This window comes from Balaenoptera acutorostrata, chromosome 3 (genome assembly GCF_949987535.1).
Source record: "Balaenoptera acutorostrata chromosome 3, mBalAcu1.1, whole genome shotgun sequence".
Lineage (NCBI taxonomy): Eukaryota > Metazoa > Chordata > Mammalia > Artiodactyla > Balaenopteridae > Balaenoptera > Balaenoptera acutorostrata.
In genome coordinates, this window is record NC_080066.1 from 117596729 (window position 1) to 117614736 (window position 18008).

The 18008-nt window shown below is 33.6% G+C and overlaps 1 protein-coding gene across 6 annotated transcripts in view; it reads right to left on the bottom strand.

Annotated features, from left to right (window-relative positions):
• Positions 1 to 18008, bottom strand: part of RALGAPA1 (Ral GTPase activating protein catalytic subunit alpha 1) — a 218781-nt gene that overhangs the window by 160642 nt on the left and 40131 nt on the right. For all 6 annotated transcript variants that reach the window (XM_057542898.1, XM_007180713.2, XM_007180722.2 and 3 more), the window contains exons 2-6: positions 13474 to 13584; positions 12869 to 12918; positions 9251 to 9308; positions 3172 to 3215; positions 1570 to 1747 (exon numbers count right to left, since the gene is read on the bottom strand). In XM_057542898.1, coding sequence (XP_057398881.1) covers positions 1570 to 1747; positions 3172 to 3215; positions 9251 to 9308; positions 12869 to 12918; positions 13474 to 13584 — 441 coding nt within the window. The remainder of the gene's footprint in view (positions 1 to 1569; positions 1748 to 3171; positions 3216 to 9250; positions 9309 to 12868; positions 12919 to 13473; positions 13585 to 18008) is intronic.

An 18008-nucleotide genomic window follows, 5' to 3' on the forward strand; every position in this document is an offset into this window, starting at 1 on the left:
GCCCAAAGAGATGGATTTTTTTTTTTTAGTCCTCTTTGCACAAAGTAAAACATACTTGTACTTCATTGTACATCCAAATTAACTCAAGGATACAAGCTGATACATGAAAATTCAAAATTAAAGATAAATGTAAATGTAAAATGGCCTGTATTAAACATGTTTCTAATACTTTGATATCTGGGGTCTTGCAGGCCCTAGTGAGAAAGCCCCTCCCAGAGCTAGCTAATTCCTAGAGAAAACTATGGGCCAGAGAGTTTGCCTTTCATATGCAAACCAAACAACCTGGAGCCCATATCTCTACCACTTCCTCTGCTGGGCTCTCACACTCAGGGTTACTTACTAGTTCCCTAACCTAATGACCCCCAGGGCTAAGTACCAGACAACAAGAGACAACCCCTATGCCCCAGAGCCTGCTAAAATTATCCAAACTAGCCAGTCTTCAACTTGCTCACCCTGCTTCACACATTCCCGCCTGCAGAAACCACAAAAGGGCTCTTGCCCATGATACCCACCCCTGCCGTCAAGCCCCCGCCACGCCCGACTAACCCTGGTGCTCCCCTGTGTGGCCACCCTCCCGGGTGTGGCACACCCCCTCCTCCTGGGAACGTGAGTAACAAACTATCTTTTTAATGGCAATCATCTCCTGATCTGTTGGTCTCATTATACCTGGATGATAAAACCTCCATGTTATTTTTTAAATTTTTATTTATTTACTGTTTTACTGAAGTATAATTGACATACAACATTATACAAGTTTCAGGCATATGACATAATGATTCAACATTTGTATGCACTGCAAAATGATCACCCCAATCTGTGACCATACAAAATTACAAAAATAATTGTTTCTTGTGATAAGAACTTCTAATATTTATTTTCTTAGCAACTTTCAAAGTTGCAAAATATTATCGACTACAGTCCCCATGCTGTACATTACATCCCTATGACCTATTTACTTTATGACTAGAAGTTTGTATCTCTTGATCCCCTTCACCCATTTTGCCCAACCTCAACCCCTATGCCCCACCCCTCTGGCAACCACCAATCCCTTCTCTGTATCTGTGAGTTTGGTTTTATAAAACCTACATTTAAAAACATGGCCTTGGATTATCCAGTTAAAAATGTACAGGGACTTCCCTGGTGGCACAGTGGTTAAGAATTCACCTGCCAATGCAGGGGACATGGGTTTGAGCCCTAGTCCGGGAAGATCCAACATGCCATGGAGCAACTAAGCCCATGCACCACAACTACTGAGCCTGTGCTCTAGAGCCCGTGAGCCACAAATACTGAGTCTGTGTGCCACAACTACTGAAGCCTGCATGCCTAGAGCCCATGCTCCCCAAAAAGAGAAGCCACCACACTGCAATGAAGAGTAGCCCCCGCTCGACACAACTAGAGAAAGCCCACGCGCAGCAACAAAGGCCCACGCGCAGCAACAAAGACCCAACGCAGCCAAAATTAAATAAATTAATAATTAAAAAAAAAAAGGTACGGACATTTAAAAATATCTATTAACAAACTACACAGAAATTTTTAAATTAATGATGGAAAAGATCGTATGAATCTTACTTTCTTGAAGGTTGAGTGGAGGATTAATGAGATTATCTAAAGTTCGAGGTCCATATTCAGATTGTGGTGCTGAAAATCCAGGGATTAAGCATGAAAACATCCAAAGCTGTTCTTTGCTACAGTTATTCTGAAGAGCTTGCAACCATAATAAGAAAAGACGAACACCTTCCCGCCTAATCTAAAATGAAAAAAATGGAGAACAGTATTTTTATTTAAAATGGAAATACTTTCCTCCTTTCAGGCCAGAATTCTCTAGAAGATGATTACCGAATGATACTCTGCAAAGGAGAGGAAGAAAAGGAAGGAAGGAGGGAGATGGAGAGAGAATTATAACCATGACAATTTACTGAACCCTCATTATTTATAAATCTAAATTTATGGATTTTGAACAAAATAACTTGGTCTCTAACTATTTAAAGCCATCAGGTAATCTATTTATGCTATAATTTCCATTTGTAAAAAGTCAAAATCATTTCCTTATTTACTTCCCTCCTTCCCATAATCACCACTCTAATCCAAGAAGCAAGGACAGAGGGCAATGACTATTCCTTGCTATAATGAGTTTGGTAAAAGGAGGAATGGTCATGGGGATCCTGATACACTGCTAACTCAATGCTCTTGACCTTAAAAAGATTATCAGTCTGAAATTATCTCATTTACTTAATTTGCTTCCAAAGGGCAAAGCAGGAATTCTGGCCTATTACTGTATTTTTAAGCAACTAGAACAATGCCCCATACACAGAAAATACGTATTTAAATCAAGGGCATGCTCTTCCAGGAAGAGAAGAGGAGAAAATAGAGGAAACTTCAAATCTCCCAGTAAAACACAAAGTTCTTCAGTAACCTAACCTCACTGGTAGCTTTGCAAACAGCCACTGCCAAAGCTATTCAACTGCTGCCACCCTCACAGTTTAGTTAGAAACAGGACAAAGATGTAGGAAAGCTTATCCCTTTGTACTGCTATACCCAAGCCTTGACACCAAAAGTACCTACTATATGAGACTTTTATCCAACCTATACCAAGATGCTTTTGGACTGGGTAGCTTTTCTTACCACAGCACAATGAGATAATGAAAAGGGAAAAAAAAAAAAGAGAAACAAAACCATTTTTTAATAGATGCCCTACTTCCCTCTACATCTAACAATACCTATGATAAAATGAAGAATAATTTGTTGAATGGCTAAATAGTTTTTGTCTTCTGGGGACCACAAAGCAAAGTACAGTCGTCCCTCGGTATCTAGGGAGGGTATGGCTTCCAGGACCTCCCCCACCATGGATACCAAAATCAGCAGACCCTCAAGTCCCTTACATGGAACTGGCATGGATGGCATGGATGTGGAACCCATGGATATGGAGAGGTGACTGTATTTCTGCTGAATGAGTCCATGCAGTGGTAAAACTACAAAAGTTTTTCAATAGCCTGGTCAGCCTGATGCATACTGAGTATGTTGTTGTTTTTTAAGTGAATTCACTTCAATTAAGGGAACTGAAGATTATTCAAAATTATTTAGGAAAAAGTTGATGTAGGCAGTATAGCAATTGACTGAATGCTTTACTCAGTTTTTAAAAAGCCATAGAAAAGAAATATAATTACATTATACCTTCAAGGAGTTTCCTGTGTGTAGTAGTTTCTTTAAAATCAATCCTGAAAAGAAAACATGATTTTAAACATTCATATCTTATTTGTTTCTAAATGTCAGAGTTCTCGGTCAGACTTGAAAACACTTTAAAAACAAGTCCTTGGCAACCTCCAAATTATTCTTGGTGACCTTAACATCCCTCTGGCCATAATCTTGGGACAGAAGGGCATATAAAAAGTCACCTTTTTTAACACATGGTTTATTTCAATTAAACATTATTTATCCTATCAAAACAAACCCTAAACCCAAAATTGCATGTAATACAACAATCTACATGTATCTTTTACTTAGACTAAGAATATAATTAAATACTTTCACTATCACTAATACAAATAAAAACCACTGTAGAAAATTTCCATTTAGTTAACCACATGAACATCTATAACTCTATTTCTTAGCAAATATTTCCATTGTACTAATTTTCCTTTTCAAAATTCTCAAAACGATCTTTAATAGTCCTTTTTCTTTTGAATTACACAATATTTCAAATCTACAATAAAATAATGAAATAACATTCACAGACATCCAGATGTCCACCATTTGGTCTGAACAAATCTAAACACAGTCCCATGTTTCCTATAATTTCAAAATTTCACTTATTTCCATTATCTATAATGTTTCATGTAACAGTACAAGTATCATTGAAGCCACCTGTGAACCCATCCTGAGTCATTTTCCTCCTTCCTTCCCCAGAGGAAACCATTATCCAGATTTTGGTATTAATTATTTCCAAAAATATTTTATGTTATTACTACTTATTTATAAATCCATAAAATATTTGGAATTAGTTTCTATGTTTAAAACTTACACCAGTAACAAAATTTCCTCCATAGCTATTTGTTCTAATCTTGCATTTTTATTCTTTCTAGTAACATCAGGATTATATATATATCATATATTTATATGTATGAAATACACACATAATATATATATTTACACATTATAGAAGCATATGAGATTGTGATAACACATTGCTGGCAACACAAAACACTGGCAGATGCTCTAATATTTGCCAGCCTGAGTGTTACATATCTCAGTAATGTCATTTGATGTTTCCTAATGACACTGAACATTTTTTCATTTGGCTGTTCAAGTTTCTGCAAATTGCCTGTCATATCCTTTGTATATTTTTAAACTGGGTTATTTTGTTTTGTTTTGTTTAATATAAGAGTTCCTTACACATATTGGCTACTAATTCTATGTCAGGTCTATGAATTGGAAATGTATTCTTGACTGGGATGGTAGTATCGTCTGACGTACAAAATTTTAAAATTTCAATATAGTCAATTCACGAATGTTTTTCTTTATGTGTACTTACTGTGTCTAAAGAAATACTTCCCTACCTTAAAGTTATGAAGATAAACCAAAGAGTCTCATCAAAAAGTTTTAAAGTGTTGTTTTTCACATTTAAGTCCTGAAATCCATCAGAAATTTATTTCTGTGTGTGGCAATAACAGAATTTCCCCTCCCTAAATAGGTAACCAATTGTAGTACCTTTTCAGATTTTATAATGAAATGAAATGCTGTCTCAATCATATTTCAAGTTTCCATATATCAGCCTAGGTCTTTGGCTGGCCTTAATGTCCTTTTCCATTAGTCTACTTGTCCATCTCTGTCATACCAATGATACTGTCTTTATTATTAATATTATAACTTTATAATACATCTTGTTATTGGTTATAGTAATATTCAACAACACCATCTTCTCTCTCCCATTTGTTATATTTCCAAGTTGCTTTGGCTTTGATTTTCCATATAAATTTTAGGATAAACTTGTTGGGCTACATTAAAAAGTCACTACAGGAATTCTGGATGAGAACTGTTATCTTTATACCATCAAGCCTATCATCCATGAATAATGTACAAGATTCCATTTTTTCGAGTTCTTTCTTGTTCTTCAATAATTACTTCATTGTCATAAATTAATCTAATATTTAAAATGACTATGGAATACACATTCTCAAGCATACTGGAACATTCTCTAGGAGAGACTATATTCTGGGCCATGAAATGTCTCAAAATTTTTTTTAAAGATTATGATCATATAAAGCGTATTTTCTGGCCACAAAGGAATTAAGTTAGAAATCACAACAGAAAGAAATCTGTGATACCATCAAATATTTGAAAATTTAAAAAACAAAAACACTCTTAAGTTATGGATCAAAGAGATCAAAAGGGAGATCAAAAAAATATTTTCAACTGAATAAAAATTAAAACACAACATACTAAAACTTATGGGATAAGCTAAAAGCAAAGCTTACAGGGAAGTCTGCTGCCTTGGATGCCTATATCAGAAAAGAAGAAAGGTATTAAATTAATATTCTAGACTTCCACCTTAAGAAAATACATATAGACAAGCAAATTAAACCCAAAGCAAGCAAGATTTTTAAAAATATAAAAGATTAGAATGGAAATCAATGAAATAGGAAGCAGAAAGAGACTAGACAAAATCAACAATACCAAAGTTAGTTCTTTGAAATGACCAACATTAATGACAAATGCTGAGCTAGACAAGTCAATAAAATAAAAGAGACACAAATTACCAAATTCAGAAATGAAAGAGGGGACATCACTACTGACCCTATAGGAATGAAAGGGGTTATTATAAAAGAGTAACTTGAACAACTTTACACCAACAAATTAGGCAGTGTTAATGAAACAGACAAATTCCTAGAAAGATACAAATTATCCAAACTGACTCAAAAAGGAATATAGGGCTTCCCTGGTGGCGCAGTGGTTGAGAGTCTGCCTGCCAATGCAGGGGACACGGGTTCGAGCCCTGGTCTGGGAAGATCCCACATGCCGTGGAGCAACTAGGCCCGTGAGCCACAACTACTGAGCCTGTGCTCTAGAGCCCGTGAGCCGCGGCTGCTGAGCCCACGTGCCACAACTACTGAAGCCCATGCACCTAGAGCCCATGCTCCACAACGGGGGAGGCCGCCGCAGTGAGAAGCCCATGCACCGCAAAGAAGAGTGGCCCCCGCTCGCCGCAACTGGAGATAGCCCGCGCACAGCAGCGAGGACCCAATGCAGCCAAAAATAAATAAATAAATAGATAAATAAAATTAAAAAACCAAAAAAGGAATATAAAGTAACAATTACAAATCTCCTCACAAAGAAAAGCCCAACTCTAAATGGCTTTACTTGTGAATTCAACCAAATATTTTAAAAGGATGTAGTACCAATTGTTCACAAACTCAGAAAATAAACGAGGGAACACTTCCCAATCTATGTACATGTCTATTATTATCTTAATAAAGCCAGACAAAGACCTCACAAAAGAACACTACAGTGTTAAATATCCCTCATAAACATAGAGGCAAAAATCTTTAATAAATTATTAGCAAACTAAAATTAGCAATATAATAAAAAGACTATATGGAAATGGTAACCAACTAGGATTTATCTCAGGGATGCAAAGGTGGTTTAACATATGAAAAGCAATTCGTGAAATACACAATATTAATAGAATAAATGACAAAACCACTAATAATGCTGCCTATGATCATGTCAATAGAAGAAAAAGCATCTGACAAAATACAATGCCCATGCATGATTAAAAACTCTCATCAAAACAGGATAGAAGAGAACTTCAACTTGATAAACAGTATCTATAAAAATAGCTAACATCACCAGGGAAGAATGATCTTCAGGAAGCACTGAAGAAGAAGACAAAGGGTTTGAGAATTATACAGGATGAAACTTAAATACTTATTTATGTGTGAAATAGAATTCTGCATTGAATCCAGATTCTGCCAGGACATATGTGTGATCCTGATGAATCACTTAACTTCCCTGAGCCTCAGTTTCCTCAAATATAGAGTAAGTGAAAATAAAATTAAAAAAAAAAAAATAGCTAACATCATACATAATGGTGAAAGACTGAATGCTTTCTCCTTTACATCAGGAATAATATAAGGATGTCTACTTTTACCACTTTTATTCACTAGTGTACTAGAGGAACAATAAACAAAAAAGAAATAAGAAATTAAAGGTACCAGATTAAAAACTTAAAAGTAAAACTATGTTTGCAGTTGACATGATCCTATACGTAGAAAATCAAAAGGAATCTACAATAAAACAAATAAAATAAACAAGTTATAATAAACTAGAAACAATACAAATGTCCATTAATTGCTGAGTAAATAAACAAAATATGGTATAGCCATACAACAGAACAGTATACGATAAAAAGGAATGCTTATATATGCTATAATATGGAAAAAAAATATATGTTAAGTGAAGGAGGCCAGATGTAAACTATTACAAATTGTATGATTTCATTTACATGAAGTGTCCAAAAAAGACAAATTTATTGAAGACAGAAAGCAGATTGGTGGTGGCAAAGGCAACTGACTGTAAATGGGCTCAAAGAACTATTTTAGGGTAATGGCAATGTTCTAAAACAAGACTGTGGTGACTCTAAATATTTACTAAAAATTAATAAATTATTTATTTAAATGAGTGATTTTCATCTAAGTAAATTATACCTCAAAAAAGCTACTTTTAAAAAATCAACTAGAGTCACTGATTTATTTTTCTATATATACGAGACAAAAAAGAAAGGAAACAGAGTTTTAGGATTCTCTGGGTGACAAAGAAAAGTGACCAATTATGTATTGTCTCAAGTTGGACATTTACTAGAATATTATTAATCATGACAACCAGATAGCCCAAAGGTTGTTTAGAAATCGAAGACTACATTCCTCAGGAAATAGAATAAACTTTAGAAGTTCAGCTGTCTCAAAAAAGTTTCTTCCCAGATAACCTTCAAGGACATTTTAATGATTATGAAATAAAAAATAGGATTTCACTATTCTATTGAGCACCTTATCATGTGATTATTAGCAATTCACATATCTTCTTTAGTGTGATAACTATGCAAATATTTTCCCTATTTAAAAAATTGACTTGTCTTATTACTGAGTTGCCAGAGTTCTTTATATATTAAGGGTACATCATTTTTAGTCTTGAGCTTTATCTAAAAAGTTTATTCTAAAAGGCTTTATTATTTAGAATTCTGTGGTTTTTTAGCCCCTGCATCAATATCCATCCTATATGTCCAGAGTTCCTTTTGTTTCCAGAACTGCTAATTGGGATGACTTACAGTTTCAAAGCCTCAGAAATTTCATTTGCTATAACTAACAATTGTAGGTTCTAAATAAATATGTGACTCTTTTTTAAGAGAAAAAATACAATTTTTACAAATGAATACAAGGCCTATAACATTCTACTTCAACAATGTAGATGTGGTGGCCATCTGTATATTCACCACAAGAGAAGGGACATGAGACTCACTAGCAATCAGCAATCAGTCATCATTAAGACACTGAACCAAAGCCAGAAATTGCCTATCTGCAGATTCCTTTTTCAACCAAGGGGGGAAAAATGTCTTATAATGAGAGCTCAAGAGTCCTGTGGTGATGCTATGATTGTTAAAGAAACAGACTCCAAGCCAGCAAGCACCTTGGCTTAGCTCCTGGTAAGAGAAAGTCTATGACCTCCTGCCTACTTGGTCTTTCACAATAATCCACAGCAGGGTTGCTTATTTTTTCTTTCCCCGTTTTCTTTTCAGCTTCATTTCATGATCTGGGAAGCTCTACTTCATCTCTTCAAACAGTAAGCTTAACTCCAGCTCCCTCCTTTTTTATTAATACACTGCTTGCTTTCAAACCTGGAACCCATGGCTTTTGCTCTATGTGGCACTTTGTTACCTTCTCTTCCATTTTTGATTACAGAATGTTTATTCTGATGCTGAGTCTGCTTTTATTTTTTTGGCTTTATAGTTTCATCATCATTGCTAACATATTCAGAGTAAATGAACAGGTGGATCAAAGAAATTTAATATGCCACTTTTATTGGAAATCCTTCATGTATGTTTTTATCTTATATTCCCAGTAAGCCTAGTTCTGTATTCTTTATTTTGTTTTTACTAAAGCATAAACTATGAACTCATTTCAAATAATGACCAACCCATTAAAGAGTATTTTAATATATTATCATTTATTTCAAATATGAAATACATATTTAAATTACTTACCAATACTATGAAACTGCCATCGCTGATGAATTCTTTCTGGAAGAAGTTGTAAAATTTTCTAAAAATCAATATGAATAAAACAAAGAAAAGTATGAAAAGCAAGTAACACGTCCTCATCTTGAGCAATGTGAAAAATTAAACAAAGAGCTTACACAAAGCCTTTAAGAGTTTCTTACATAAAAGACAGCATTACAAATACAAAATAGTCTTTGAGCTAATCTGATGGTACTGGCACTACTTCAGTGTTGGCATACTGATTAGTATTTGAAAACTCCAGAAAACAACAAGCTATATTAACAAAGACTTGGAACAGGAAATTAATGAAATTTATCTTTTACTATGATGTGAAAAGTAAGTATACTTCTCTTTAGTGAATAAATACTAACTTTAATATATATATATATATTTTTAACATCTTTATTAGAGTATAATTGCTTTACAATGGTGTGTTAGTTTCTGCTTTATAACAAAGTGAATCAGCTATATATATACATATATCCCCATATCGCCTCCCTCTTGCATCTCCCTCCCACCCTCCCTATCCCACCCCTGTAGGTGGTCACAAAGCACCGAGCTTATCTCCCTGTGCTATGTGGCTGCTTCCCACTAGCTATCTATTTTACATTTGGTAGTATATTTTTAAATGCTCATTTACTATTCTTAGAATTTCTGCATTGTGGATAGCACTGATATGTTTTAAATTCTTTTAGATATTAATATTAGTGACGTTTTCTCTCTAAGCAGTTCTTTTTTTAAAAAAAATAAATTTATTTATTTATTTTTGACTGCATTGGGTCTTCGTTGCTGCACGCAGGCTTTCTCTAGTTGTGGCAAGTGGGGTCTACTCTTTGTTGCGGTGCGCAGGCTTCTCATTGTGGTGGCTTCTCTTGTTGCGGAGCACAGGCTCTAGGTGCACAGGCTTCAGTAGTTGTGGCACACGGGCTCAGTAGTTGTGGCTCGCAGGCTCTAGAGCACAGGCTCAGAAGTTGTGGCACATGGGCTTAGTTGCTCCGCGGCATGTGGGATCTTCCCAGACCAGGGCTTGAACCCGTGTCCCCCGCATTGGCAGGCGGATTCTTAACCACTGCACCACCAGGGAAGCCCGGTCTCCAAGCAGTTCTTTCTCTTACTTTGATAAATCTTACAGGGAAAATATTTTGCTTTCACAAAAATCCTATCAAATACTTGTACTAAATTAATTCATGTGAACCCAAAGATACTTATATATTATGATGGCTACGGGTATGAGAACAAAATTTTAAGATTCAGGAGCCCTATAGTTAAGCTAACATATATAGACTTTCACAAGTTGGGAATAAACACTTTTTACATATAATACTTTCAAAATTTTGTCTATATTTTCCTTTATATATTGCACCTGTGTGGATTATTCTAGTTCAACAGCTGCCTTATTATGCTGCTGAACTACGTTCTCAACACTCATCTGCTTGCTGAATGACATTTGTGTGCGTTTGTTATTATTGCTGCTCTATTATAATTATTTAGAATCACCATTAATTGAATGTTCATAAGGACCAAACACTAGACACTTTATGTAATGATATCTCATTAATCCTCACAACCATCCTAAAAGGAGTGTTCATTGATCTCATTTGACAAATAAAGAAATGGGTTAAGTAATGGTGCTTAGGTTAGAAAAGGAAAAACGGAGATTCCAACTTCCATATGCCTATTTCCAAAACTTGTGCTTTTATACTATTCTGTTCAAAGAACAGTATGCATGTTTTTATACTTCTCTATCTTCCTTTTGATGTAATCTTCTTTAGTCCCTCTCATATAAGAGGATGATGAAGAAATTATAAAGTTCTTCACAGATAGATGCTATTCCCACATGAGACACATAAACTTCTTCACCTCTGCCCTCCTATTTCTCTCATACTTAGCCAACAACTGTATAATTATATTTATGGTGGTGTGGAAAGAGATAAAATTATAGAAGATTAAAAAGATAAGTTTGTGAACCACTCGAAAGTACTCCTAAATTATCACTATTAAATTATAGTTTAGATTTAATCCCATATAAAATGTAAATTTAAATATATTCATCTTTTTTATTCAGTCATATAAAGATGAAAGAAATCATGTATACTCTTAACTACACAGAAGAAAGCAGAATATAAATCTTATGTCATACTGACATTACATAATGATGCTTTTTATTCCAGAAAAATGAAATCATTTTATTTATAATTTTTTTTAAATCATCATTAGTCTCTAAAGGTGGAGGTCAGATATTATTGTCCCCATTATAAGTAGAAAAACATCAGCACACAGGTTAAATATTTTTTCCAAAAGATGAAAACCCTATATCTAACATCTCTTTTCCTAATGAAATTTAGTGACTGATTACAAACATTTCTGTTCAAAGAGTAACAAATGATCAGTATATATTACATACAGGAAAATAAGTATTATTTTTTAACAGAAGGAATATTCTGAAAGAGCTTCTATTAACTAGTCAATCATCTCAGTTTCCTGAATATAGGGCAAGCATGAATGTCCGAAGGAACACTTTCCAGGAATTATCATCTTGCTTTCTCTGTACATACTTTTACTCTTTCTCAAAATATTCATGTTTTATTATTTCCCTTGTAAACAGTTCATGCAAACACTTGGGGAGGTAAATATAAGCAAATTCCTCAGGGTTAATGACTAATGAAAATTAACTGCAGAACAGGTACCAATACCAGTTACTTCTGTCTGGAACTCTTAAAAAAAAAAAAAAACTTTCTTTTTTTCAGCTGTGACTAACTCAGCAACTAAGAGGGGGATCAAATTCTTCAATTCTTCTAAACCATACTAAAATAGTCAACATACAAAATAGTGAATTATCTTTAATTAGCAGTAGATAGAATAGTTCAATCTTTAGAAACTGATTTCTAAATTCTTTACTATGCTTTTCAAGACACAAGGTCTAATCCTGACTTTCTCCAGTTCTCTAAAATTCTCAGTAAAGATCAGAATACTCCTATCCCTATTTGATTTGAAAGACAGAATGAAGAGCATGGGGTTATTTGAAAAGCATGTGTGTCCCTCATTTTTATCATTGTGCCAAAAATGAAACAAATTTTAGCAGAGTATCAAATGTTGTTGTTTCCTTCTGTTTATTTAGCAATAAAAATTTGTCCCACCCCAATCCAAAGTAAATGTAGTAGAACAACAATTTATAAAATATTTAAAACTATTTTATACAAGTTTTCAATGAAAAGCAGTTAAAGCAGAAACTATAAACTCCTTAGGTATGTAACAGTTCCATGAATTCACCCTCTCAAGTAAGACTGTTATGGTTGTTTTTTTTTTTAATTCTCCATTTGTGTAAATCTCCCACAAATTAAAATTTTCTTGTTTTCAAACACAGTGACTATTGTACCAACTGTGGTATCAAATGCATAAAAACATAATTTTATCTGTACCTAAAAATAATATGTGTACCTCAGAAAATAATTAAGAATTAAGTCAGGTATATTTTTAGGTTAAAAAGTGCAACTCAGTTTTTGAAAAGCATGGTAGATTCACAGTGTTTCTTAATATTCAATATATTCCTTGTATGTTCCAAAAATTAATTTTGGAAAAAAAGTTACATTGGCAGGTACTTACCTCAAAAATAAAAAGTATAGCATCCAATTCCTCCCTTTGAGACTTGTGACCTAAAACATTTTTATAAAAAAATATTTTAAACATTATCATTTTGTCCTCAATGTCAACAACCACTTAAAAAGCTTAAAATATTTCAATCACTGAAGTTTTTTTTCTCAGTGATTCTTTAATAAAATGTTTAAAGTGTATTCTGTTCAATGTATAGACAATATCATAGCATCTCTCTCTACTCTTTTTAGACTGTTAAATTCAGATTCTACATATTTATGTCTAAAAACAAATCATAATATATTGTGGAGAACTCTAAATGAACTCTAAAAATGAATTTATGAAAATGACTGCTCAAACCTGACATATGCCCCTAGGGCAGAGCAAAGGTGAGAAAACAAGTAAACCTGACCAGAGAAAAAGGAAATCTAAGCCTTTTCAAAATAATAAGGATATTACTACTAACCCATAGTGTGAGAGCGGTGTCTACAAGCTGTCTAACAAAAAGAAGTGAAATAATACTAAAATTCCAATGTCCAAGAGTATATTTTTAAGTGAATGTTTATGACAATTATTTGAAACATCAACATAAGCCAAGACTGATTTTAACATCTTACCTTTCTGTTTAAGACTAGCTTCAATAGTAACAAAATTCTCAAAAAACACATAATATATATGTGAAAAATGTTGGTCAAAAAACTGTTTTAGATCGATGGACTCTGCGTTCTCTGAAAAATAAATGAAAACAGTTTTTAGTGATTACTATTTATATCACGTTCAGCAAATATTTATTGTGGCATGTTTCCTTCAAAAATGTCAAAGAACTGAACTGCTCTTAAAATTCTATTAAAATATTTAAGAGATGTGTTTATACATTTATATCCTTGTTCTCACAACTTTAGCTTTTAAAGATTTTAGTTTTAATTTTAAAAACTGGTCAAATCAGGTTATCATAATCTTTGTTTACTAAAAGAAAACAATGCCTCAGAAAGTTTTATCCAAAATCATTAAAAAAGAAGTTCTATTTTCAATTCACAGCTATGCTCTCCTAACTTTTCCCCACGACAGTTAAAAATCAGTATTTCTAAGAGTAATAATACATGTCTAAAACATATTTACTTTAAATATCTAACAATAGGCTTTGCAAATAGGCACTTAAGTATTACAAAACTCAGGTAATAATCTTCTATAAGAACTGTCAGTATAGTCCAAGGCAGAGAAACTGAACATTTAACTGTATGCAGAGCAGAAAGTGTTGGGTACTAACACAAAATTACTTTCAAAACTCAATGAGGGGTGAAGGTGGGGAAAGAAGAAACGCCTGACAGAGAATGTATTATCTGAAAAGACCTCTAAGAACAGGAAGGACTTTGGACATAAAGTGGTGGGTTTGAATGAGAAAGACATTCTCGGCATAAACAAAGACATGAAGTGAGGAAAGCAGGATAGGATGCAGAAAAATAATTCATTTTGGCTAGCTTTGAGCATTTTGATAAAAATAAAATAGAAAAAGTATCCTTGGTATGTCAAAAAATATCATAAGTGCAAACTAAGGAAATGGGATTTATTATTTAAAGCAAGATATCTACATTGTAGGTATATATGTACTTATGCATTTTATTGTTTGGTTTATTTTTGGGGGGTGAGAAAGTTGGGGAAAAGGGGAGGAATTAAGAACTTTTACTTTATATACTTCCTACTATTCAAATTCCTTTACAAAAAGCACATGTCTCTTTTATAATAAACAAATTTGAAAAAGGCAACTGGAAAAACAAAGATTTTTTTGAACCTGGGAGTAAAATGAAGAATAAACTACTAACTGCTGATAAACTCAAGTTAAAGGTAAACATCAATTAATTTCTTGGAATGCTCTAAGGCTGAATGGAAGATTTCAGAATAAAGTTAACTAGTAACAACACACAGACAGCACTTTAAACTCTGGTATATTATCTTACCCTATGAATATTCATAAATCTTTAAAGACATCTCATCTACGGAATTTTCCAAGACTGTTTCCCTTTTGTTTTGCCCTCCCCAAGGAAGGAATGGATGCCCTCTCCTCTCTATTCCCCTGTGTTCTCTACATTTCTCTCTCATGGAAATAATTATGTCTCAAGTGTTTCCTTGTCTTTCTTCCAGGACTAGTCTATAGTTTCTTTAGGATAGAAAGTGTGTCTACCTTAGTATTTCCAAAACCTAAGCACAGGGCTGAGCACATATGTACTCAAATGTGTTTTATTATTAATCAAATAAATTATTTTAATGTTACTGTATTCATTTTGTAGCTTGGAAATTTTTTATCTTAATTTTATTCTTATTTAGACTGCATAACCTACTGACAGGCAAAATAGCACTGCTTCATCTTGACTGGAATTAGAACACCCAGATTCCATTCCTACCTGTAACACTATCTGTGTACATTTTCACAGAACTAGGGAAAAAAATAATAGTAACGGCTAACACAAACAATGTTTTCTATATGCCAGACACTCTTCTAAGTCCTTTATAGAAATTAATTCCTAAAGTCGTCAGAACAACACTATGAAATAAGTACTACTATTATCCCTAACTCTAAAGATGAGAAAACAGGTATAGAGAGTTTAAGTAATTCAGTTAGTAAGAAACAGAGTCATGGATTTAAACTCCACACAGCCTGGATTTAGTGCCCATGCTCTTAACCTCTATGTTATTCAGTTTCCAGTGCAATATTGATACATCTATAAGAAAAATAAGAAAAGAACACTAGTAGTTTATCTGTTATCTGCCTGTAAGAAGATAAGAATAATTGTCATTGAATACTAGTTAAACATATTTTAGAGACTACCAAAATAAAACACATACACTGAGATAAACAGGAAAAGTATTCTGTTTTCCCCACTTAGTTTGAAGTAACAAAGAACTATGAAATGAGAATGAAATAGACTGCTATAATTACCACTAAATTTCCTGAAATTAATGTTTCAAACAAAACTAATGTCCCAGGGGAAAGAAGAAAATGAGAACAATAACAAAGCAAAACAAAAAAATCAAAACAAAACAAAAGCAAACATGAATCAACTCAAGATTTTGCAACATAAATTTAGGAGCCAAGATAGTCTCTCTCAATTTCCTTCCCATACAGCATGTTACACAAAGCCTGGAAACTACATACTTGCTAATAAAAATACTGCATCAAAATTAGGTCAATTTGTTTTTTACTCTGTATCTATTTGTAATGAACTAGCTAGCAAATAAAAACTCTTATAAAATATTTTTGTTCACCAATTCACAAAATTTACATAGTGGGGGAAAACGGGAAGAAACACTAAAAAGGTGGATATAAGAGAATAAGAAGGTTTCACTTATTCAAAAAGAAGTCTCTCTAAAAAACAGTAACACAGAAGAAAGGAAAATATAAAAGGAAGGAAATCCACAAAGAAAGAGATTATGGAAAAACTTCTACCCAATACCTTTCCCCCAAAAATGCCCCATAACCCATTATGTTTTCTCTTTTTGTGAATGCCTCCATTACTTTTAGTCAGCATGGCTCCTAATTATGTCACATTAGTTAGTACAATTGTCCCTCAATATCAGCAGGTGATGGTTCCAGGAACCCATCAGATGCCAAAATCCGAGGATGCTCAAGTCCCTTATATACAATGACATAGTATTTGTATATAACCTATGCACATCCTCCCACACACTCTAGATTACTTATAATACCGGACACAATGTAAATGCTATGTAAATAGTTGCCTGGGTGCAGCAAATTCAAGTTTTGCTTTCTGGAATTCTCCAGAATTTTTTTTACTGAATATTTTTGATCCAAAGTAGGTTGAATCTGAGGATGTGGACCCACCCTTCCAAAATGGAGTGCCAACTGTATCATTCTCTTACAGATACTGGATGCTCTTTGGGAGCAGAAAGCATGCCTTAGCTTCTTTTATCTTTCAAATTTTTTCAAAATTTTAATCTGAGGAAGTGCTTTGCATAGTGCTAAACTGATGGTTGGCGCTTAAAAAAAGTTTAAGCATTCAAAAACTTCCATTTTTAGAAATACTTCTGTTTGATTTGCAATGTTTGTGAATTAGTATTTCCTTAAAGAAATCAAATAAACATTTCAACCACAAATTAAGATTGAAGTTTCTGAGATTTTAAAAAAACTGATTCAGGCTTAGGAATGCTTTGAAGACCTTTGGGAATACTAACTTTAAGTTGCAAAATAGTTCTAGACTTCATTTAGTTTTCACAAATAAAATTTCAGTTGTCTCTAGGATCTTTTTATGAATAAGCTTCAAGAACCTAATTAATATATTTACTTCCTACTACATCTTTTGAAGACATCTAAGCTCTATAACAAATCTATAATTAAAAATTACAAAATTCAGAAGGTCAGTTTACCTGTCCTTAAATTTCAGATACCTGTTATTAAATACTTCCCTAGAAAAGTTATCACATAACCCACGCTAGAAGACCAAAAATTCAACAAATTTTGTAATACCATCATTCTTCTTCCTCATCTATTAAAAAAAAAAAGCCACCATTTAGAACTTTTCCTCAAATGATGGCATTATAATACACTAATCTGTGAAGTGTATCACAAGTAATCTGCTCCTAATAATAAAGTACTGAACAATGCAAATTATTGCCTTAAAATAATAATAATGAGGACTGATCCAACAATACAGTGAGTAACACAAAAACCCCTCTAATTGCAGAGACACAGAAATGCTGGATAAAAATAAATAATACAAGCTCAAAAAAAAAAAAAAAAGTAAGAGGAGAAGGAGTAGAAGTGAAGAAAAGAGAGTAAGTAGGAAAGGAGGAAGTGGGATGGAGGAAGAAGTGCCATGAGGGAGAGGAGGATGGTGAGAATGTGGAATAGAGAAAGGCAGGGAGGGGTTGAAGGGGAAATATGGAGGAAAGGAGATGGGAAGGAAGTAAGGATGAGGAGAAGGGAGAATGCGTAAGGGAAAAGAAACACAAAAATGTAGTATTAAAATATAAGCAATATGGAGTCAAGCACAAATAAGGGGGGAAGCAGAAAAATAGGAGGAAAACAGAAAGAAGGTGCAAGAGAGAAGAAGGGGGGGTAAAACCACACAAATAGGCTGGAAAATTATAAACAATACATTATCAAGTTCTAAGAAAAGAGGAGCGTATATGAGAAGGG